Source organism: Micropterus dolomieu, linkage group LG21 (assembly GCF_021292245.1).
Source record: "Micropterus dolomieu isolate WLL.071019.BEF.003 ecotype Adirondacks linkage group LG21, ASM2129224v1, whole genome shotgun sequence".
NCBI lineage: Eukaryota > Metazoa > Chordata > Actinopteri > Centrarchiformes > Centrarchidae > Micropterus > Micropterus dolomieu.
Window position 1 is genome coordinate 18,590,280 of NC_060170.1, and position 24,614 is coordinate 18,614,893.

The 24,614-nt window shown below is 40.3% G+C and overlaps 2 protein-coding genes across 3 annotated transcripts in view; one reads left to right on the forward strand and one right to left on the reverse strand.

Annotated features, from left to right (window-relative positions):
• The window catches only part of ipo11 (importin 11), a 164,334-nt gene extending 163,840 nt beyond the window's left edge, over positions 1-494 (reverse strand). For both annotated transcript variants that reach the window (XM_046034993.1, XM_046034992.1), the window contains exon 1: positions 355-494. The gene's annotated coding sequence lies outside the window, so the exon portion shown is untranslated. The remainder of the gene's footprint in view (positions 1-354) is intronic.
• A 5,056-nt stretch (positions 495-5,550) lies between these two features.
• On the forward strand, positions 5,551-16,446 carry hsd17b3 (hydroxysteroid (17-beta) dehydrogenase 3). Its single transcript, XM_046035663.1, has 11 exons — positions 5,551-5,763; positions 9,988-10,034; positions 10,136-10,211; positions 10,338-10,445; positions 10,582-10,649; positions 11,041-11,085; positions 13,690-13,724; positions 13,834-13,915; positions 13,991-14,050; positions 14,200-14,349; positions 14,511-16,446. Exons 1-11 carry the CDS (start codon positions 5,613-5,615, stop codon positions 14,649-14,651), a joined length of 963 nt encoding a protein of 320 aa, XP_045891619.1. The 5' UTR covers positions 5,551-5,612; the 3' UTR covers positions 14,652-16,446.
• Positions 16,447-24,614: the final 8,168 nt, after the last annotated feature.

The window sequence follows — 24,614 nt, forward strand, 5'->3', positions numbered from 1 at the left end:
GGGTAAGGCGTCAGAGGGGAGCAGCAACTGCACTAACTTATTATTACATTACAGTACTGGCTGACTTTCATTAGCTCTGAAATATTCTCAATATAGCCCGTGTTGCTTCAGTAACTTAGCCCTCTCTGCGTGTCATCTACTATGAAAACAAGACAATCGCACATTCACTAATGAAACGGACGACACGGAGATTCGTGTATATACTAAACACCAAAGATTTCTTTCGGCTAGCTAAGTTAGCTAGCTAAACTTATCCACACCGAAACTAAGGGCCGACAACGTCGTTGATACTAAATAAATAACGTCTTTCCTCAAGCAAATGTCTCAGAAAGAGAAGTATAAAACCGGACTCACCTAAAAGAATGACAGTAGAAAAACAGAGTATGTGCTTGTACCACAGGCTGCTAAAGCTCTGACAATGGTAATGTAATGGGAGATGGATACACACGCTTGTAGGAATGGCGCGAGCAAGACAGCAGGCGCGTGCTGATGACGTATGAGGTTAGCTGGACACCTGTGAGCCAGCTGCAGTTGTATAAGACAGCTACAGATAAACGTGTGTGGGAATCGTCGCTCCTTCTCATAATTTTTGTCTATAGCTTTCACCTTTACCTGTAGCATGGGCACTATTTGAGTTGAAGAAGTTGTGTGACGGACTACATTTGTAGGACTGGAGATTAATACAATTGATGAAAGTATAGGCCTACATTATGGATGATTACACTATATAAAATATAATTGACTTTTACCATTAGCCTTTCCCTTGCCCACTCAGGGTTATTTATATAAATGTGAACTCAGTATCTTAGCCAAAGACCAGTTTAACTTCCAGCAACTCTAAAGCTGTATACCATCAACACTTTTAAAGTTTATGTGAAATATATGTAGCACTACAAAGAAAACTTCTCAAGGGAGTTTTCTGTTTTATTCATCCTAATTGTAATTTACGATTCGGTAGTTAGGGGAAACTTACATTAACACAGGTAAAACCTTAAGACTGTATGAAACCTACTTTCAAATCTGCAAAACAAGGGATGCACCGTACGGAGGCGGCCATCGATTCAAACCTTTATTTTTTACTCTGTTTTCCCGTGATAACGGGATAATTGTGTCATGATCTCGAGATAACGACTGTTGTTTTCTCGTGATAACGGGATAACTGAATACAGGGGTCGGCAGGTGCGTTTCCTTACAATAATTTCGTTTGCAGTGTCAGTAGTTAGCTCAGTTGGTGGAGTGCAGGACTTGCATGCCAAGGGTTGCAAGTTTGATCTCTGCTCTCTGGGAAGTTTTTTATTCTTCTTTTGTGTGTTTTTTAATCAGTTTTTTCAATAAAGTTGTTATGAAGAGATCTGGGGTTACGTACTGTAACCTGGATTCTATGAGTATAGGTGCAGTCCTCTAAGGCTATTGCTATTGGGTTTACCCCTTCCACACGCCTGCGCGGCACTGAGAATTTTAGTCTACGCCCAACCACAGCGTGGGCCTCTCCTATGTCTGCACCTTGTATATATACAACGGTGAGACCCAGCCTTCGGCTCCCAAATGCCTTTTCTTCAGCACTGAGAACCAAGGTCCAGTGAGGCCCACAACTTACCGACCCATACGTAAGACGGAAAACCGAGTGGGGGGCCCCGCAGCTGTACAGACGCAGGCGGGGTCACGACAGCAATCACGTCAGCTGCGCCCAAGGCAGGGCCACGTAAGCAGCAGCCGCCTCACCACACCGTCCGGTGGGAGAGGGCGCACCGCACACTCACAAGGAGGATCACTCAGCCAAAACACTCAGTACTGAGTGAGTAAGAGAGAGATGGGAGACATCCCGAAGGTAAAAACGGACGAAAGAGCATGGGGACGACTGGGAGGCCGCCGTGCAGAAGTCGTCCACTGTCATCCCACCATGCAACGCCACTGAGGAGGAGACGCCTCTTGTGGAGTGCGCTCTGATGCCATCCGGGGGAGACTCCCCGGCAGACACATAAGCCTGGGAAATGGCATCGCACAGCCAGTGAGACAGGCGCTGCGCCGACAGGGGAAGTCCCTTGGACCGCTCCCTGTAGTGCACAAACAGGCGCTGTGAACGCCGCCAGGCGGCCGTGCACGCCACATAGCAGGACAGTGCCCACACCGGGCAGAGGAGGTGGCACGTGGCGTCCTCCGCCAACCAATGGGGGGGAGGGAAAAAGCCCGAGAGGGTGATGACCCGCGACTGAAAGGAGCTCGTAATGCTTTTAGGCATGAACGTTGGGTTAGGGCGCAGGATAGCTGAGCTGCCGTCGCCCTGAATCCTGAGGCACGACGGAGCCACAGAGAGGGCAGCCAGATTGCTGACAATCTTGGCCGAGGTCAGAGCCAGGAGCAACGCGACCTTAGCCAAAAGGAACCTCAGGTCCGCCGTCTCCAAGGGCTCAAACGGGGCTTGGGTTATCGCGCGGCAAATCCCACTGTGGGGCAGCAGGCCGCATCACCGGCCGGCGCCTGCGCACCCCTCTAAAGAAGCGATTCACCGGGGGTGGGAGAACACAGTCCTGTCCCCGAAGCGCTGGTTACAGTACGAAATGGCGGCAGTGTAGGTTTTAACCGTACTGAACGCCAGCCCCCTGTCCATGAGCAGCTGAAGGAACGAAAGCACTGCCAGCAGCAGGCAGGAGACAGGTTCCGTCCCCTGGTCCAGACACCAACGTTGGAAAGCCGACCACTTAGAGGAGAGATCCAGAGAGGCTGGCCGAGGAGCAGGTAGCTCCTGATCGCTCCCCCCGCCTGAGAGAGAGCGTCACCTGCTTATAGACTATATATAAAAAAGGAAAAATTAGTCCACGCATGTGTTACTTCTAGGTGATTCCTTACCTGTGGTTCCTATATCAAAAATGTGAGTCAGAGCCTTGAGTTATCAAGCTCCTCTCCTGTGGAATCAGGTCCCAGTTTGGGTTTGGGAGGCAGCCACCATCTTCACATTAAAGAGTAGGCTTAAGACTTTCCTCTTTGATAAAGCCTATAGGCTCAGGTTAGCCCTGAAACATCCCATAGTTATATATGTATCCCTGCTATAGGCCTAGACTGCCGGGAGACCTCCCATGATGCACTGAGCTCCTCTGTCATCCTCTCCCTCTCCATCTGGATGCATTCTTATCCCATAAATGCATGTTACTAACTTTACATCTTTCCTCTCTCATAGTTTTGTGCTTTCTCATCCCTCTCCTTTCTCCTTCTTTCTGCAGCTGTTTCTGGCTTCGGAGCTATAGAATCTGGATCTGTGTTTGCAAGCCACCTACTGCCTGTGTTCCTGCTTGAGGGGTTGAAATCGACTCTCTGCCAGTTCCTATCTTTCACTTTAAAGAGGCGTCTCATGGAGCCATTTCGTTTGCGACCAACACATCACTATCACCAACCAGTCGAGCAGATGGCCTTTACTTTGCCACTGTTGCCAAGTGCTTTATCATCTTGGGAATTTTTGGGTCTCTGTAAATAATATTACAAAGAATACTATCGAGACCTGCTCTGTATGAAAAGTGCAATGATTTAACATCTGGTATGAATTGGCACTATATATATAAAAATGAACTATTGAATTTAACTGAATTTGACAAGTGTAGATACAGTGGTTTTTGATCTGAACTTGGTTGTCCAATGTGGTCTAGGTGTTTAAAAAGCAGGTCACTTTGTTGCATTTTCACAAATGAAACTGTTCAGATTTGACAGGTCTAAGTATAGAGGGTTTTTTTTATCTGGCCCTTGTCCAATGTGGTCTGGGTGACCTTGAGCGACGACCTTCGCTGACTGCACCGTGGCGCAATATGCCCAGACATGCATCATGGCACCGGATCCTGAACAATGCTGCTTTGCAGTTGTAATTTAAATCGGGTTTTTTTCCTGTGTAGTCAATTTGCTCTGAGCTTGATATGTGTTGTGTGTTTTGAGTAAAAGATTTTGGTCAATGTGAAACGTACCGAATGGTTTCACCTTCACTATGCACGACTACGTTGCCATTTGCCAGTAATTTACTGTCCCCTGCCTTAAGCCCCTTGAATATTTGTTCTAGCGCCAACACTAAATGTGTGACACCTGTAGCTTATTTGTAATACCACAATTGTCAGGTTTAAAGAAAAATTATTTATATTATTTTATCTGCAATTCAGAGAAAGTAAAAAGACTCAACATGGAATGTTTTATAAGAAATGTCATGCTTGTTATTTACTAAGATATTTTATTCCTTAAAGCTATATTCTGTATCGGTTATGGATAAAATTAGGGTTGATTATATTCATTATTAATTAGTCTGCCAATGATGTCTTGGTAAATCAATTAATCGTCTGGTCAGTAAAATACCAGCCCAAGATGATGTCCTAAATTGTTTTGTCCAAACACCAGTCCAAAACAAAAAGATATTCAGACATTACAAGAAAGAAAGTCCTCACAATTAAGAAGCTGGGACCAATACATGTTTGACATTTTTGTTATAAGACAGGCAGCAACATGAACACGTAAATGATGCAATGTTTCTGACCAGCTAGTACAATATTTACTCTCCTTTGAGCTCTGGTTCCAGAGCTATACAAGTTCTGCAAGATGGGTTGCTAGATGCTCAGTTTTCATTACCAGACACGTTTACTTTGGATCTCTTCCAGAGACATTCCTTTCCTGAGTTTAACACACAAACTATTCCATATAATACGTCTTCTTACACATTCCTCTCATTACCATACTAATTACAGTAAATAAAATCAAACATAGCTTCTTGCATACAAGATGTTCTGTATCATCGGAGGAAGGATACAAGTGTGACTATGGCACTCGCCACATTTTGGCTATGTCATGGTAATGAGACAGACAGGTCTGCTAGTGTGTGTTGGAACTCAAAGTCTGTCAATAACGATATAAAAAACCCTAACCTGAATGATATGGGAAAGGTTTGCAGACACGTCACTTGTTGATTTACTTTTTGTTTCATTTCTTTCTCTCTTTTTTTAAACTTTCCTCTGCAGGAAGGGCTTAGGTTTGATCTCAGCATTGATAGAGGAACAAACCATTGTGAGGCAAAACTCAAAAAAAAAAAAAATTTGACTCATAGTAGAGAACAAGAGCTGTTAACCGTTTGTGTATCAAATACATTGACTAGACACTGATGGATAACAATGGTTGTATTTTAATTTTCCTTGCTAAATTCTACGCCCTTGCTCTGTAGTGTCAGGGGAAAGAGTGTTGACCAGGTAAACTGAAATAGAAAGAAAGAGAGTGGAAATAGCAAGTAAAGTGTAGTGAATAAATAATCTTGTGGAAAATAATAATACTCTCACACCCAGCACATAGGAGCTTCAATGTGTTTTGGGCAATTGGCACACATACAGCATGCCCCTCAGGTGAGAAAATGCAGAAAACTAAGGGCAAATAGTTAGTGTATTTGCACAGAATACAAGTACAAGTACTGTGAGGCAGAGTGAGAGTCTCTGTGTGTGTGTATGTGAGCATGCTCTTGAAATGGGAGTGTCCTCTGGCAGTTTCCCTCTTTCTTCCCTCTTTACTTTTAGAGAATCATTGAACTGAAAGCGTTCTCCAAGAGCAGTCACAAACACAGAGAGACTTAAAGCCAGAGTTTGCTGTTGTGCCGGACAAGCATGGATTTAAGAGAATTGTTTTTCATTTCTCTTGGTGCTGCAGTTGTTGTCTACTATGGAGTGAAACTGCTGCTTTTCAGTAGGATGCTTTTTCCAAAAATGTGGTTTCCAGTGTCAAAGTCCTTTTTCACCTCTATGGGAGAGTGGGCAGGTGAGCTGTGTTTGTGTGTGCGTGTACTGTAATGTACAGTATATCAGACCTGCAGTAGGTCATATTGTAGCTAGTAATTGCAAGGACTTAGATGGATGGGACAAACAGCATCAGGACAATTTAGATGTCAGCCAAAGTCACAATTAATGATTTACAATTGATTGATTTATTATGGTCATAAGAGTATAATGACATGAGTGAAAGTACACCTATCAGAATTTGCCTGTGCATGCAAAAACATTGAATGATGTGAAATCACTGTTGCATGACGAAAATTTGGCTGTAAAACCGTAAAGAAGATTTTAGACCTGTTTGGACGTTTCACTGTTGCACAAGATTACACTTGTGTAATGTTTGAACCTAAAGTGGCAAGTTCTGACTTTCCTTTGACTTTCTGTCATGTGTTACCTATGCAGCAGCTGCTTACGTTTACAGAAAACGAATATGTTATTGATGTATCTACAAAACGCATTGCTGCCCAAATTACATTTTTCTTTAATATAACATTATTATTATCCATCCACTCAGAGTACACTCTGCAATAAAATGCCATGGCATGGCCATAAAATGCCTTTAGAGTAAACTGGCAGAAGGGATTAAGTATGATAAGGAAGGCACTACATTCTCCAGCTGGTGCAGGCAATCCAACTTGTAACCATATAAACGTGTTTACACCAAAACATTCCTCTGTCGCTCCCAGAACAGTCCACTGACTGAGAAATCCTTTGCCACATTCTGAAGAGGTTATTCAGTCTCCCACTTTGCTAAAATAAACCTCACACTAAAGTAGAAACACAACGAATACTGGGCTAATCTATCCTTTCTTTTCAAAGTCCGAATTATTCTGCATTCCAGCATCAGCCAGGAAAAACAGTCACCAGAACAGTGTGTTCTTGGCTGCATAACCCCTGTCCCCCGAGAGTCATTTCAGCCCTGACAATTTCAAACCTATTTTGCTTGAGTTTGTGCCTCCTTCAGAGTTGAGTCTTTTCACTTTCAAGTGGCCTAAGAAGTATCGTATGGTGCATTCTTCAACTGAGGACAACATATATATGAAACAAATATTTACAGTGTGTCTGCATGTGTACAATGTTTGTATGTGTGTGTGTGTGTGTGTGTGTGTGTGTGTCTGTGTCTTTTTTAATTAATATATGATTCATACAACACAACTGGGAAATTTGCCGTGACCAGGGAGGCTCTTCACACTTACAAGAAATATTAATGGTAAAAATGTCTGTAATGTCATTGTGACTTTATGGAAATATATACATATGCTTATACTGCTTATTAGTTCCAGTACCTATTGATACTACACTACATAATTCTGTAAAACATGTTGTGAAAACAGTAACAACTCTGTGGTAATAAAAGTAATTGTTTAGCCAAGTTATAGATTTAGATGGCAAGTTTGCTTCAGCCAGCATTAGTTAACTAATAACTTATTGCTGGCTGCTAAGCATACAAGAACAAACACAATTTAAACACAGAGAAGAGCTGTAAAGATTTCAGAATAAACCTTGTTGACAGTCATGTGACATCCTGTAATTAAATTTCTATGTCTTTCCTCACGTCTTGTGAAGGTAAATTAACTGTTCACTTATCTCCCCATGAATCAGCAGACAACAACTGTAACTGTAGGAACAATGAAAACACTGTGCGGCCAAATTGTAGACTTCTGGACATTAAGAAACTGTTTCCAATAGGGACTTCTTAGGCCATCGCGCCAAGAAACACTTTTTTGGCTCCCCTGGCTGCAATTAAAGTAGAATTTCAGCACTTTATTACTTCACTGGTAATTACAACACTAAAAAAACCCAACTTTTGTGACATAAACAAAATAGAGCAATCAAAATGAAATGAAACACATGTTTTTTATATTAGAAAAAATTAAGGAGTGTTTGTTAAAGACTTTGGGCTAATATGGACTCTTTGATTGGACATTCCAGTCTGAATCTGAATCCTTGTATGTCTTAGTCTTGGAAGAAATGCCTGCACAGGCTATTGTGGTTCTCAGAACTCATTTGCATAAAGGAAAAATGCCAGTTATGTCTGAGACTCGGCCTGAATGCAGATGTTGTCTACTTGTTTGTTTGTTTAATTCACTCACTTTGACACTGAACCATCCCAAAATTATAGAACAGAATTTATATATCTATTTGACAATGTATTTCCTTTTTCATGTAATACTTCCTGTGAAACTATGTCTACAGGAGATGGGAAATTACATGCAAAAAAAAGTTGAATGCTGAATATATATTGATTATATTTTTGGCAAAGTCTGAATGAATTAGTAAAACCAGATGTCATAGTCAGCACTTGGGTCTAGAAATAGAGGAGTATACAATAGAGTGACAACATTGTTGTAATCAGTACTGTTCTTAAATATTCCCAGTACTCCAGTGCTGAATGGCAACCAACTGGTCAATAATGTTGGTTGTAATTACAGGACATTTTAATTATAAGGGAATGTTGTTATTCAATAGAGGCTAAATAGATACCTATCTGATGTCAAAGAGATATTAAGCAACTGGTCCACATCCCTTGCCTGGAGCGGTATCTAGCCATGCAGACAGCTTTTGAAATATCCATCTCTGAGATTTCTGTTACTGTCTCAACACAATGACTGGAATATTGTTTTGTTCCTGGATTAAAAATCTACATCTTTTTGCAAAATCAGGATTTCCTTTTGGCTACTCTGGATAATAAAAGCAAACTTTCAACAGTTTTGATCGGGACTATACAAAGCGCCCTAGTCCTGAACACATTGAGTCGGGAAAAACAGGTTCCTGTTGAATTATTTTAATTTTATTTTTTTTTTGTTATCAGCATGATACCCAAATTGACTTCAATTCCCTCCATTTTATAGAGGTGGCTACATAATTCACAGGGGCAAATATCAAAGCACCTGTGCAAATAAAACCATCTGCGTGGCTTCATACCACTAGAGAGAAGCAATTTTTTTTAATTTGGGTAGACCAACCCCTTTTGTCCAGTCTATTCCAAAATGTGCTAATGTTGTCCACAAACTGTACATCTGCTCTACTGAAGTTTGGGGTGGATAAGACACATGCCTGTGTTGTGAGAGACTGGGGTTCAACTCCCCACTGTGACACCCACCAGTGTGTCCCTGAGCAAGACACTTAACCTCTAGTTGCTCCAGAGGTGTGCAACCTCTGACATATTTGTAGCAATTGCAAGTCAATTTGGATAAAAGCATCGGCTAAATGTAATGTAATGTCATGTAGCATGCTAACCAGCTAGCCCGGACCTTGCTCAAACTGGTCTCCATCGGTCTCAGAGGCTGTGTTCAGTCCCAGTTAACTGGGAGGCCAATGAGCCCAGTTCCATTGCTGATTCACCCTGTTCTGGTCCCAGTCAGCTAATATTACCATTAAACTAGCTGCATCGCTAACTGAGCTAATTATCAGTTAGCAGCAGTTATGATCTGATGTAAAATGCTGCCCCCTATTTTTTTGGAGTATAAATTTGACAGTTAGTTGACAGATAGGAGTCTTAATTCTTACACATTCCAACACACATCACAAATGCAATAAACATCCTGTATATTTGTTGTTGTAAGTGCAGAATACAGAATTAAATCGATTTTCAGATGGAACACTGTTATCATTTTGTAAGAAACAAAAGAGTGTGCGCACATTTGGAAGGAGCATTCAGTTTGTTTATTCAACTGAAAAAAATCAAATCAAAAGAAGCTTAATTGCTGCTTGCATTTGAGAAGTTACTACACAGTCTCTGATTACATATTTGGCTTATTCTCATGCTGAACAACAGCTCAAACCAATGCATCCCATCCCGCATGGCTTTATTTAATCCTAAATCTCAGTCCTGGAAAACCAACCCTAGTTAAATGTGGTGCCCAAATAGTGAGGAAAAGAGCTTGTGATCTATGTAATAAGGGTCAGGAGGAGATGGAGGCGTAGTGAGAACTCAGAAACAAGCAGTTTGTGTCCTCAGCAAATTCTTTATCGGGAACATGCTGTATTAGTACGGTTTGTTAGAACATTATGGTTTAGGTGTAGTGTCAACAAATACAAACACAAACACAATCCTGGGATTTGTCTGACAGTAGAGTAAGAGAGATGACGTAGTGTAGCTGGAATTCAAAGCGCCCCTAGTGTTTAGAATGGAAACTACAGGAGCATGTGACAACTGATGGAAGATGTAATGGTCATTACAACACTAATCTCTGCATCCCTGTTTTAGTGGTGACTGGTGCTTCAGAAGGCATAGGACGAGCATATGCATTTGTGGTAAGAGACTGTTTTACTTTTTATTTGATGCACATCTGCTAATTTTACAGTACATTCTTCATTTCTTCTACCATCCACCACTGTACTATCGCTTCCCTCAGCTAGCTGAGCAAGGAATGAACGTGGTAATCATGAGTAGGACCAAAGTAACGTTGGACCAGGTGGCCAAGGAAATAGGTGAAACTTGCTTTCTGTATTTACCCATTTTATAGTGTCTGCTTTTAATCTGCAAATATAATCTCTGTCATCTGTAAGAGTACAAATGTGCATTATATTGCTGACACCACATCTTCATTTTCATAGGTGATACCACAGGGCAGAGGGTGAAAGTGATAGTAACAGACTTCATAAAGGAAAACATCTTCAGTGAAATTGAGGATGAGCTTAGGGACCTCAACATTGGGGTTTTAGGTTGGACTTTTTTCATTCTTCCATTCCGTTTGAAACATTTATTCACACACCAGATGCAAGACAAGGGTAATTATAGAAAATAGCAATGTCTATTGATCCCCCCCCCTTTGTAACTGGATCTTTCTTTCTACCCCAGTCAATAATGTAGGCCTGTTGCCCAGCTTCATCCCCTGCAAATTTCTTGATTGTGCAGAGCTGGACCAGGTCAGTGGTACTGCGGGTCTAGGTGCCCTGTGGAGTTTTCTTGTTAACAAACAGAAGTTATGCTTGTTCACTGTTACTCACCAAAATACATTGTGTAGTATCCTTCATCGCTGACAAATGTTTCAAATTAATTTCATTCCTCATAAAACATTAACAAAGACAATGTTTTAATATTTTAAATCTAGCATTGTTTACATCTATTTATTGCTAGAAAACTACTTCTGCCTTGTTTCTGCTTGTGCATTGCTGCATATCTGTGTGTACGCTACCACCACCTGTAGATCAGTGGAATGGTGTGAAACCATTGGCAGGACTGTGTTAACATTTCCATTCCCCTAATTCAAGCAATACAGACGGCTTACTTGAAATCTATGTTTATTTATGCTTTCAGACAATTACAAAGGTGATAAACTGCAACGTAAAGACTATGGCTAAGGTAAAAGTTTTTATTTTTTTGAAAAAAAAACTCAATAACTACTATATAATTTCAGCTATTCTTGCACATCATAAAGTCTTAGTGAAAGGTGCACAGGATCAAAACCCTTATAGTTTTTTTTAAGAAATCACTTTTATTGCCTATTTGTGAACAGGTTGTAACCTCCCATAAAATCAACCACATGCTTGGAACAGCCTTTTATACATTTACATTCACTCATTTGGCAGATACTTTTATCCAGATCGACTTACATTTGAGGAACAACATACAAGCATCAATGAAGCATCTATCAGAGTTGGCTGAGTGAAGTGGCAGGAGCTAGAGGTGTGGACCTAAAATGCAGACACTTGCGAGGAGGATACAGTTCAGTACAGAACTCAAAGACAGGCTCACTCAGACCACAGCAGGCAAAAGTCCAAACCTAAGAAGAATCCAAAAGTAAGAGAAATCCAGGACAGGGCTGAGTAATCCAAAACAAGGGAACAATCCCAGGAAACAGAACACAGGGAAGATCACTCAACATCTCACAACAACACCATAAGGACTGAACACAACTGAGCGCAATATATACAAAGGCACACCACACACACAAGCAGGGAGGGCAATTAATCACAGGTGAGACACATTTGGAATCAAGGCAGACAGGAAACAAAGCTAAACAAAAACACCAAAATTACAAAATAAAACAGGAAGTAAAGCTACCGACAATAGGGTAAAGGTAACTAAATACAACAGAGAACAAGGAAGCAATGATCAACTAACAAAACCTAAACAAGAACACAGAGGCAATGAGTAAAAATAGAAACGGACATTAACAAAATAAAAGAAAAACACCACAATAAAACCCAATGATCATGACAGTATCAATAAAGCATCTATACAGTAAGAGATGTATAATTGACAATAGATACCAGTAAGAGCAGCAATAAATACTAGTAAGTGCTATTAGCGCATATGGCATCAGTGGGGGTAAATACCTAGGGAAAGAAGTAGGAGTTAACAAATAGTGCAATCAATACAAGAGAATTGTAGAAGAATAGGAAGTGCATGTTAGAGGTTAGGAGTTAGAGGAGTTATAAGAGGAAGTGTTCTCGGAAAAGACGAGTTTTCAAGAGCTTCTTGAAGTTAGAAAGGGACGTCCCTGCTCTGATGGCATGTGGTAGCTTGTTCCACCATCGTGGTGTCACAGATGAGAACAGCCGGGACTGAGATCGCTTTGTGTGTAGGGCTGGCAGAGCCAGACGGCATTCGTTGGGGGAGTGCAGTGGCCATGAAGGAACATAAGCTTGTATTATGTGTTTATGTATTTAAGTGTTTATTTTAGCCTGCAAGAAATTATTTAACATTACAAAGCAAATGTGGAAAACAGGCAGAAAGGCATGGAGGATGTCAGACGAGACAAATCACTGTGACACAGGCAGTTGCATCCCCGTTAATTTCAAGCGCTGAAACAATAAAGCTAAGCTGGTTTAAATGTGCATAAATGTAAAAAAAAAAAAAAAAAAGCATAGTAATGGGCCTTTTATTGTGGCCAGCCTAAGGCACACCTGTGCAATACCCATGCTGTCTGATCAGCATCTTGATATGCCACACCTGTGAGGTGGATGGATTTTCTCGGCAAAGAAGAAGTGCTCACTAACACAGATTTTTACAGATTTGTGAACACTATTTGAGAGAAATGGGCCTTTTGTGTGCATAGAGAAAGTCTCAGATCTTTGAGTTCAGCTCATGAATGGGGGCAAAACTAAAGTGTTGCATTTATAATTTTGTTCAGTGTATAATCTTAGAGTAAAAACAAAATCAAAGCTACCTTTGCAGCTTTCACTTATTTCCACAATTTCATCACAAAAAACAGCACAAAACATCACAACTTTCATCGCAATTTTTTTTTTAAAAGCTGCCACAAAATCTGTTATTTTAGACCGCAACAATCACAAAAAAGGCCCGCAAAATCCGAGAGGGAGTGAATAACACAAAGTGGAACACCCATTCAGTACAGTAGCCTACTGTTATGGCAACAATCTCATTTATAATATTGAGCCAAGCTCGCTAACTGTTTTCCTTATCATCCAATAAATTTAGCTATGCTGACATTGCTGAGCCTCTTCGATGAATGATACACACTCAATAGTTATTGAAAAGAGGTCGGCTAAATGCAGTCAATTTACCATTATCATTAAAACAACCATGGATCAGTTCAATGTCAAGCTGATAAAAATATTGCTGGAAACTTGCAGTGGGATTTTACCTGAGTTTCCAGTATTATGGATGACGCTATCTCTGATGTGTCGGCCTCTGTTTTCGTTCGCTCATTGGTTCGAGCACTTGCAAGAGCACACGCTTGTGGCTGCAATCTGAAACCTTGCTAGAGACAACTGAAAATACACATGACCCCTTTAACAAAACAATGAGTCCCACACAATTTAATACACACAGAAGTTAAAAAAAACTTTTTTGTATGAACATTGCCTGATAAAGAGGTAATTAATAAAGGGAGTACAAGTGATGGATAGTGTGCATTATTCTTTGTTTTCTTCACAAATAAGTTAACTCTGTCAACCCTCACATGTTTTATAAAAATCTGAACTTTTCTTTTTTCTCCAGATGTGCAAAATAATCCTTCCAGGCATGGAGAAAAGGTTTCCTACCTATGTTTTCTCCATTAGATGTAATATGGAATATGATAAAAATCCAAACATGCTGATCAACAAGTGTAAAACAACTATTGTTTTTTTTCTGCCTTGACAGAGGCAAAGGGGTGATTGTGAATATTTCGTCTGGAGTAGCTTCTATTCCGTTCCCCCTGTACACCCTGTATGCTGCATCTAAGGTAAGTACAATATCACCAGTTTGTGCTAAATCTCATTTTATGATCACTCTATTGCTGTAATTTGTGTTCCTATAGGTGTTTGTGGAAAGATTTTCTCAAGGTCTTCAAGCTGAATACAAAGGGATTATTATACAGGTATTTTTTTAAATTCTTACTGAGACTCCACCTCAAGGTCTTTAAATAAAAGGAAGAGCGAATTATTTGTTTACTTTAAAGTGATTTTTTTTCTTAAAATCTTGAAAATCTTCAACTCACTCTTTCTCTCTGTTCTTCACATTTCTCAGGCAGTGGCTCCATTTGGGGTCTCCACTCGAATGGCAGCTTACCAACAAACCGGCGGAGTCACTTTTTCACCAGAAGACTTTGTGAAAAGCGCCCTGCAGTACCTCAGAGCTGGAGACAAAACACATGGCAGTATCTGTCATATAGTTCTGGTAAGACTTACTGGCACAACCATCTGATCATGCCAAATAATGCCAAGTAACATGGCAAGAGACTGATTTGTCCCTGTGATTATTGATCTGTGTGTGTGTACGTGTGTGCGTGTGTGTGTGCATGTGCACGTGTGTGTGTCTGTGGGAATGTGCACATACAGGGCTGGTTACTGCAGTCTATTCCTCTCAAGATTCTCCATGCAGAGTCTATGCTACATAAGCTACAAGACTATGTCAAGAAGAAATTAACACAGAAGGCATCCATCTCTGCATCAAGAGCGACTTTTGAAAATGTTCTGTAAATTACCAGGAACAGCAATGTAAAGGAAATAAATTATCATTATTTGTATATATAAGCCACCCTCAGGAAAGTACCTTTATCAATGGCATTATTGCTTTCTGTTTATAATGTTTAGCCCAGTTTATACGTCGGTTTTCTGTCGTTTTTAAAAAATGTTCCACTTCCCTAGCTCCTTGTTTATCCCTCTTTACATCTCCGCTTCATTCCACATTTACTGAGTCGGTTCTATTGAAAAAATTCTTTCATTTATTGTCATTGTCATAGAGGTGTTAATTCAATTATGTTTTAGCATTAAGGTTATAGTTGTACTGTTGTTGTGGTGTTGTACTGGTCTGTATTATATTGAAATGTGTTTCTAGTTCCCTGACCTTGCTCATGTATGTAAATAGGGAGGACTAAAAAATCAGAAACATCTCACAATATATTGTAGTCCTGTAAAACACCACCTTTAGCAATGACTTTGGTAATGACGATTTATTTGAACTTATTTACTTGTCATTTTTGTCGATACATCTGCTTGATTTTATAGTGAGAAGTGACATTTATGGACGTCTATTTTGATATATTTTGATTCAGATTAAACATCAGATAGAAAACAAAAAATTAAATCAACAAATCCTCAAATACCTTTACACACTAAACATCGTTAGACAGATGTGTAAATGCAATTTACTAGCTCATGTTTTCAAACTACATTTCCTTTAATATGAACATTAATTCTCATGCACCCCACACACAAACACACACACACTCCTGTAACTGTCATTAGCATCTTCCTTTTCTCTCTGAGATGGAGGAAACGTTTGATCAGTTGAGTACACCACCAGACAGCTTCGCTATGGTGTCAGTCACATTTCTGAAATCCACAAAACCAGTTGGGGGCCGAAGAGAATTGATGAGCTTCCTACCTGATTCCTGAGAAATGAGAGTACACTGGAGACCAGGGTTTGATAGCCTGCTGTTTACAGGATGATGTACAGTGTTTAAAGCATGCATGGCCATTCCCTCATCTGTGCACGCACACATGCAAAGAGCAGATTCACACAAGCATTTGAATTAGTATGTGCTACCGAGATGTCTGACCTAAACGAGTCACTTATCACGGGGTGACGTGGCTGTTTAGGCAGCCTTGATGAATGATCCTCCCCATGAGAGACAGTGCAGGGAATAGGAAAAGTGAGAGAGAGAGAGAGAGAGAGAGAGAGAGAGAGAGAGAGAAGCAGGTTCAGAGTGACCCTGAGCTTAGATCATCCATGCCTGGCCTCACTGTTTAAAAAAGGCAAAGAATAATTCATGTACACATGAGAATAGTCTTTATTCATAGCTATTGAGACAGGAACAGCATTTTTACAACAATTAAAACAAAACAAAATCATATACAGTAAAAGCATATCTATAGTTTTATTAAAGGTAAGCTTTAAAATGTTTTTGGTTTTGCCAGCTTCTATGGCCCACAGTAATTAAAATAGGCCCTTTAAGTTATGGTTTTTATATTATGGAATTATCAACAACTATTATATTTGACCTGGCATTTAAGTCTTTGGGATGCTTTCTCTGATGTGTTAGTTTCCCTTTAGCCCTCCCGGTACTGATGTGTATGTGAATAATAAATCTCTGAATGTACTTTTGCATATATTTTTTACCAGGATGAATGTTAACCTGCAGTTGATTAATCTCGTAACATCCAGTTTCATTTGATTCCATCTTTAAGTGATTTAAGGATGGAAACATAGCCTAGTTCCAGTCACACTGTTTTTGTATCATTGCTGCACCGTTTCATTAAATCATAAATTCAGGTTTTTTGCATCATTTCATGCACATTTCCCACAAATTCAGCCTAACCATGCCGTATTTGGTGTTTTTAGGATCTCCACTTTCTTAATATTTACATAACCAATTTCCTCTGAGTAGTGTTTGTAGATTTACAGCAAGTGAGTGCCTGAAACAAACACATGTTGGGAAAGACGTGAAGTGTCATCAAACCTTTAATACTTAAACATGTAATATTACAGAGTGTGTGTTACATTACACATACTCGTCCGGTGTGCCATTATCATACCCAACATCAGCACCAACATGGTAACAACAAAAGAGTAAGTAGGAACTCATGTATACCACACAAGGGGTGAAGAGGTGAAATGATGTAATTTTTTTTTTGGGCCTGGACAAAACAATTTCTGAAACTTAATGTTTGAGTCATCACCTTTATTATCAAGAATGATCCCTCGGGGGAAATGACAGCAATTTGGACTCCACAGTCCATTTAGATGCTGTATATAAAATGTAGGATTGTCAACCCAAGTCAATTTTACACATTTCTTACATATTTACTTATTTATTACTGTGTATACATCTTCTATCTGTATTGTCCCTGCTAAATAAGTGAATATATTTATATCACCTTACATCACACCTTTATCTTGGGGGGCTGTACACTCTGTACAACATCCTTTGATATATTCATTAATTTCAAGCACATTAACGGTGTCATGTGTTCACTGTGTAATATCCTAAGAGAAATCCGCATTTGATGATGTAACATTCAATATAGCCACTAGATGGCACAAAATGTAAAGGTTTCACAGTGCCTTCTGATTACTGTAATGGATGTGCAGCAAGCACAGCAAACACACACACACACACACACACACACACACACATTATTTAAAATGTTGGTTTGGGTTATTTCAGATTGATCTGAGTCTGTATCTTATTAAAAACAGTCCCTGCACTTTGGTAAGTGAAAAGTCTACATGATCAAGTTTCACACCCTGAAAATATTCCATCAGAGCAGATGGGATATCAGTTATTACCAATTACATCACACTATTACTCTGAGGAGAAACACATTACATGACATTTATTCATTTAGCTGACGCTTTTATCCAAAGCGACTTACAATTGCTATGCATGTCAGAGGTAACATGCCTCTGGAGCAACCAGGGGTCAAGTGTCTTGCTCAGGGACACAATGGTGGATGGGTCACAGTGGGGGATTCAGCCCGAGTCTCTCACACCAAAGGCATGTGTCTTATCCATTGCGCCAAGTAACTGAAGTTGCTTAAAATAAGCAATATTGGTTTTCTAAAAAAGAAAGGAAAAGGTAGTCATTGTAGTACAAAATTCAAAATGTAAGTCAGAAACCAGCTAAAATGTTTTGTTGTCAAATGTTTTTCTTTAATGTAGTTTAACTATCAGTTTAATTTGTTGTACTGATACTACTCTCCTGAGTGGGATTTTCCATGAGGTGTGTTGTCTATGATGTTTCTATAGTTGTGCCTCCTTTAAAGCCACTGTCTGAACAGTGTGTGTGTCACCTGCAGCTGAAATCAAAAGTTGTTTACTCTGGTTGCTCAAGAGCAGGGGCTTTCCTCACCTGAGGTGATCTGCAATTAAATGGTGCAAACTCATTTATGATACCTTTTCATTTACAATTTCAAAGCCTCTCTGACATCAAATGAGGTTCACAGAGTTTATAAGTAAATATTACTACTTTCGTAATAGCAGGTTATGAGCAGCCAAGACAGTTCTCTTCCTTTACAGAGCATCAGTGTGGGAGAGCTTCTCTCCTGAATAATGGGTTTACCATCTATGGGATCATATTTTAGCACAAATATTAAGTCAAACTGGCTTCAACATGTCTAACGCCTCTAGCAGATGAGCGATTCATTAAGAAAGAGGTCAATGGAAAGACACTGTTTTCGATGCAATGGGTGACCATTGCTTGTGTGGGTGGTCAGAGCTCTGAGGACAGTCTGTGTATGTAACACGATTGTGTGAGTGTGTGTGTGTTTGAGCCGGGGGAAGAAAAGGAGTGAGGTGCTGCCTTTGAGGATGCTCTCTGTGTGACTCCTCTCTCCTCCCTGGACAGTGAATGCTTGTTGTTTCAGTAAACAGAAGGGTCCAGAGATGATCCAAGACAAGCACACAGCCACTGCAGCCCACCCAGGAGCCAGGGTCAGGACCACAACCTTCAGACACTCACACACACACACACACCAATACACTGAACACTCCTAACAAATAATTTTCCAGGTTAACCCAGGAGTTTTATTTTAAGACTGCAAATCATTCACCTAATGCCTGAAAAAATCCAATCCAACATGGTAATTGCTGAATCAATCTAGCCATTTTCCCCCTGTACTGGATAATACTGAACTCCCCAGTAAAACGACCAGTATAAATATTAGAATATTTATCCCAGCGGAAATATTTCTGTGACATAATTACCACTTTGTCTCTCAAACTCTAAAATTCATTCTCACAGAGGAAATTAAGGGGTAATTATTTCTCACAGGGGTAATGATACCTACCATTTCTATCCTATTTAGGATGGAGGTCTTTGAAACTCAAGAAGATAATTCCAACCCTTCATCTTCTCCAAAAGAGCAGGCTGTCAGGGACGGGCTGCACTGTCAGCATGGGAAAGCAAACAAGATGAGGGACGAGGTACAGAGGATAAATGAGAATGTATAGGGAAGAGAAAGAGTAAAAAAAAGGGGGGGGTGGGGGGGTTTCTGAGAGAGAGATGGATCAAGAAAGGGAAAAGAAAAGGCCAGTGACTTCTTTGACGGCCCAGTGCTCACATATGGCTAGGCTTTGCTTGTATAGCCTCACTTCAAGGCGAAGGGCCCTGCAAACATAAACAGTAGAGAGGCTGCAGCTGGAGCAGGGAGGCAGCCGCTTGCTTACCAAGACCTCGCTACACTAAACAATGGATCAAGTGACGCACAGGACTTTGGCAGTGCAACTGAGACCCAGGCAGCTCAGAAAAGCCTTTCTTACATACGTTTATATCTTTGCTCTCTCAATATTTACCCCATTGGAAACACACAAATTTCCATTCCCTTTGTTCTGAAAGGAGCAAAAGAGGAGACCTCCCTCCATCCCTGTCTCCACCTTCAAGACATGGCAGACCCAGACAGGACAATGTGGTTTTGTGCAAATTTGGATATATGACACTCTATTTTCAACAATTATGCAACTCTGTCTAGAATTCAATCACTTACACACTCCCACAACTATGTGTTGGGAGTGAATAAATTTAAGCCTTAGCCTTAGCCTTTCCTTCAGTGCAATTCATTAATATTCATATGTATTGTCAATTTCCAGCCGCGGTGAGGAAAAGGAAAGGAAATGAGGGCTAGTCTCTCTCACTGTGTGCGTTACTGCATTAGAAACATAGTTTGTGCAACTGTGTGTGCATCTGTGTTATATCTCTTTTATGATGGGGCACAATGGGGAACGGAAGGGCCTAGGAGCCAGTGAATTAACCCAAATTACAGCTAACAGTTGCCTGGGTAACTGGGTAACAATGAGGGGCAAATGGTGTGTAATTTCCTAATGGGGTGGGGGGTTGTTATTCTTTTTCACATTTAGAGACCTCCTCGGCTTGTTACCGTAGCAACAGGAGGACTCTGTACCCCCCTAATGTAGTTGTTAACTTGCTGAGTCATCGAACATTTTTAGGTCTTAGACACAAACTATTTATCCCCTTCCCTCATAAACACCCATGACGGTCAGTTAATTTTTTAATGTTCCTTACATTGTTACAGTTGCTCTGAGGAGATTTACACACTTGACAAACATTTCTTGAGCCCTAAAGGCTAGAGGGATTTAAATCAAATCTTTCAGATGTAATTAGACTGCTCAAATGTTCGGCGTAGTTTGACGAATACGGCGAGATATGGAACTGTAGAGGAATTGTAGCCTACACCTCTCTCACCTATGTTGTTAGGTGTCAGGAGTTAGGCTGGGTTGTCAGGAGGAGACAGACAAGAGGGAAATGAATAAATTAGATCTCAAACACACTCTTTTGACAATGTAAACAAACTTTTTGCCGACTTTAGACCCTGAAAAACACACACCTCTGACCCAAAATTTCACTATGCTAGCTACTCCAGCACAAGAGCTGTCAAGTGAGGTTTTGTATGATGGCCGTGGTTAGCTTGTCTTAGCAGATAACAACTGATACATGTATTTATAGAGTTACGTAAAATTCTAATGTTTCACAGAATAAGAGAAGGTTATTGATATAAAATACTCATAAATGATTCTTAAACATATGTTTGCCATATACCAAGAGAAAACTGAACAATTAACACAGAGACACAGGATGAAGGATATGTTTTTATTTTACTGTCTTTTTAAAGTCTAAATTATTACTAAAGATTTTTCTCTTTTTTTGTTTTACTTGTTGTCATTAATATTTACTGTTGTAGAGAAATACTTCAGATGTGATGCCATATACTCTGGGGCTTTAATGTTTGTACAAGAGCAAGTTCTTAATCAGCGACAGTCTGCAGACCTTCTTGACACACTGCAGAGTGAATGCATGGAAACCGGAGCCAAAGATGGCTGGAGGCCCAGGTCAGCGTGGGTCAGTACTCATTCACAGCTTTTTACTAATCAAATCAAACTAGGTGTCAAAGTCTGACATCTGCAAATAAACCTACACTGCCACGGCCATCCCTTTGCTGCTCCGTCTGACTGTCCAGTTTACAACAGACTCACAGACACCCAGGTTATAATGGCAGGAAATATAAACACTCACCCTGCTCTTGACACAAAGAGGCAAGACAGTAATGAGAGAACTGGAAAAACACACTGCCTCTTTGGTGGTATTTCCCATGACACCTATGGGAAATTGCACCACACGGCATTTAATAAAATACAATACAATCAACGGACTGACTTGAGACATCGTCACTGATCAGTCGTGGTGGTGGTGTGTCACAGTCTAGATTCCTTGGCACAACCCTGCTGTTAGCATTAAGAATAAGAAACCTTTGTTTGCCACTGAGCCATGTTAGCTGGCCTCAATTAGCCTCCGAGCACTGCCAGTCAGTTGGTGAGCCTTTCTATTGTCAGTAATGCTAAGCCTTTCTCTCAGTTGAACCAGACTATCACTACAAAAAGACAGATAGGGATCTGCAAATCTCAGTTGTGGGCGAAACACAAAGAGAAAAGCAGACCGGGAAGGTTTTGGGGTTGGGATAAAGGGCTTTTTATTCTCCTCTGTCTATGATTTGAACAGGTGTGACAGATGTGTGGCTTCAGTTCATGTGTGTGTGTGTGTGTGTGTGAGAGAAGATAGTCATGATCTACCACCCAGAAGGTCTGCATGCACACACACGCACACATAATATTCACCAAGCTGCGTGCTCTGTTGGGGCACGTAGTCGTTTCTCTTGTTTATTGATAGCTGTCACCACTTTCTCATTTCTGCTTAACAAAACAAAACACTTACACAGAGCGGCTCTCTTCGGCGTTCTATTTACTTCAGTGCAACAGCTGAAAGAGGTCAGACCCAGCTGTGAGGTTCAGCACATGCACGCACACACACACTGAAAAAAGGGACAGTGGCAGAAGAAGTACTCCGATCCTATAATTAAGTAAAAGTTTTATCAGAAAAAAGTACTCATGATGCAGTATATGTGAAGTTTCTGGTTTAATTTTACTCTGTATTTTACAGCTGTAGATGTTTAAGGTTGAGCTAATTTTACCTACTATATGCTGTTGGGTAATCTACAGCAGTGCGTCATATTCTATAAGCTCATCATACATTTATAGCATTACTGTCCTGTGACATATACTTATCTCCAAAATGTAAACTTTTCAAGAGCTCTGAAAAACAGCCGTGTTTTCAGCTTTGTGACAAAGTCTCCAAGTCAGAGATTATTTTATCTGAAAGTGACAAAAGGACCCTTTTCTGGAGCTGGAGGAAGGATTGGTTTTCTGCTTAGTCCTGCCAGTCCAGCATTTATTTGAACAGAGAGTGATGGTAGGTGACTGGGACCAGCCTTGCTAATATCATCAGTCCTCAAACCCTGCACAGGCTCAGAATGGAATCCTGGGATGTTTTTCTCCCAGGGAGAAAAACTGAGTGACTCAATTTCACTTTTACTTTACTTCGTACACAAGCATTGTTCGTACACAAGTACGAACAATGCAGAGCACACTACCTTTCCATATCATAAAATTGCAAAAATAGAAAAACCTCCACAGATTTGTTTTGGAAGAGTTTTGTTTTGACACAGAACGGGTAACAGTCCATTGTAGAAGCTGAGAGAGTTGTTTACAGTGTTGGAGCCATTAAAAGAGTAGCAAGATGGCAGGTGAAGATCTTGACATCTTACAGCTTCAAAATCAGTTATTAGCTTCTTCTTCTTCTTCAGTGTTAGCCTACTCAATTAAACAAGGATAAAACTGAAGTTATTGTTTTTGGAGCCAGGGAGGAACGATTGAAAGTCAGTGCTCGACTTCAATCTGTAATGTTAAGAACCACAAATCAAGCCAGAAATCTTGGTCTAGTCATGGACTCAGACCTGAATTTGAGGAGCCACATTAACACAATTACAAAGTCAGCCTACTATCACCTGAAGAATATATCAAGGATTAAAGGACATATGTCTCAGCAGGACCTGGAAAAGCTTATCCATGCATTTATATTCAGTCGACTTGACTACTGTAACAGTGTCCTTACAGGTCACCCTAAGAAATCCATCAGACAGCTGCAGCTGGTTCAGAACGCTGCTGCTCGAGTCCTCACTAAGACCAAAAAGGTGGATCACATCACTCCAATTCTGAGGTCTTTACATTGGCTTCCTGTATGTCAAAGAATTGATTTCAAAATCCTGCTGTTAGTTTATAAAGCACTAACTGGTTTAGGGCCAAAATACATTTCTGATCTTCTGCTTCGTTATGAACCATCCAGATCTCTCAGGTCGTCTGGGGCAGGTTTGCTTTCTGTCCCCAGAGTCAAAACTAAACAAGGAGAAGCAGCGTTCAGTTATTATGCTCCGTATATTTGGAACAAACTCCCAGATAACTGCAGGTCTGCTGAAACAGTCAGTTCTTTTAAATTTAGACTGAAGACTTTTCTTTTTACCATTGCTTTTAATTAAATATTTAAGATTTTTCTTTTTACTGACAGCACTGTAACTTTTACTGTCCCGTTTTCTTTTTCTTTGTTTTTAGCTTTTTATTATTTTCCATTTAACTCTTTTAACCCTGATTGTAAAACTGTAACTTTTATTATATTTTGTTGCTTTTAAACTTTTACATATTTCCCTGTTGCTTTTATGTTTTATGTAAAGCACTTTGAATTACCTTGTTGTTAAATTGTGCTATACAAATAAACTTGCCTTGCCTTGCCTTGCCTTGCCTTACTCTTTGATATAAACACATGTGGGTACAGTGACCTCTGCTGGTTGAGGTTCTGCATAGCAAGTATAAATATTTGCTATGAAATTATAAATTAAATAATAATAATTGAAATATGAATTGCTTCTAAGATCTTAATTCTTAAAAAGGAATAATAACAAAAGGAATTGCCAAAAACAACAAACGGGCCGTTTTTCGCTTTTTGATTCTGACGCCAATCCACCAATCATTGGTGACTTTGTGTGAGGCCACAGAAATGTTATAACGCTAACATCAATTTGAAGTTATCACATTGTAAAGTATAGTCCTCCCTCCAACTGGCAACCTGTCCAAGGAGTACTCCGCCTTTCACCCGATGTAAACTGGGATTGGCACCAGCCCCCCGCAACCCTGTACGCAGGATAAGCAGTTGACGATGGATGGATGGATGGATCCCTCCAGCCCTGCTCACTCACTGTTTGATTTCATTGCAGTGTGCTCTTTAGTACTCAGGGCTCCCCCTGCTGACTATAAGGTGCCTCTGCGCACCGGCCGTTTCAAACCCAGACTCCAGTCTTTGGGTCACGCCTCCTTATTTGCATACACTCCTCAATCCTAAATCCCAATGCCCAAACCTAAATGCCCAAATGCCCAATTCTAAATACTAAATGCATTTTTGATTTAGACTTTCAGTTTTTTATTGAGACTTTTAATTTTAAACTTTTAGTTTAAATTCTGACCGAATAATCTCTCCACACCAGGCCTGCTGTTTTCTATTCAAAGCATGGTTGGTAAATCACATAGCTCTGGGTATGTACAGT

Bases quoted from the DNA above. Each gene is read 5' to 3' on its own strand.
- hsd17b3 (XM_046035663.1), top strand. From the start codon at position 5,613: ATGGATTTAAGAGAATTGTTTTTCATTTCTCTTGGTGCTGCAGTTGTT. The intron at 10,650-11,040 runs GTCAGTGGTACT...TTATGCTTTCAG, and splicing joins ATTGTGCAGAGCTGGACCAG to ACAATTACAAAGGTGATAAA. The intron at 11,086-13,689 runs GTAAAAGTTTTT...TTTTTTCTCCAG, and splicing joins ACGTAAAGACTATGGCTAAG to ATGTGCAAAATAATCCTTCC.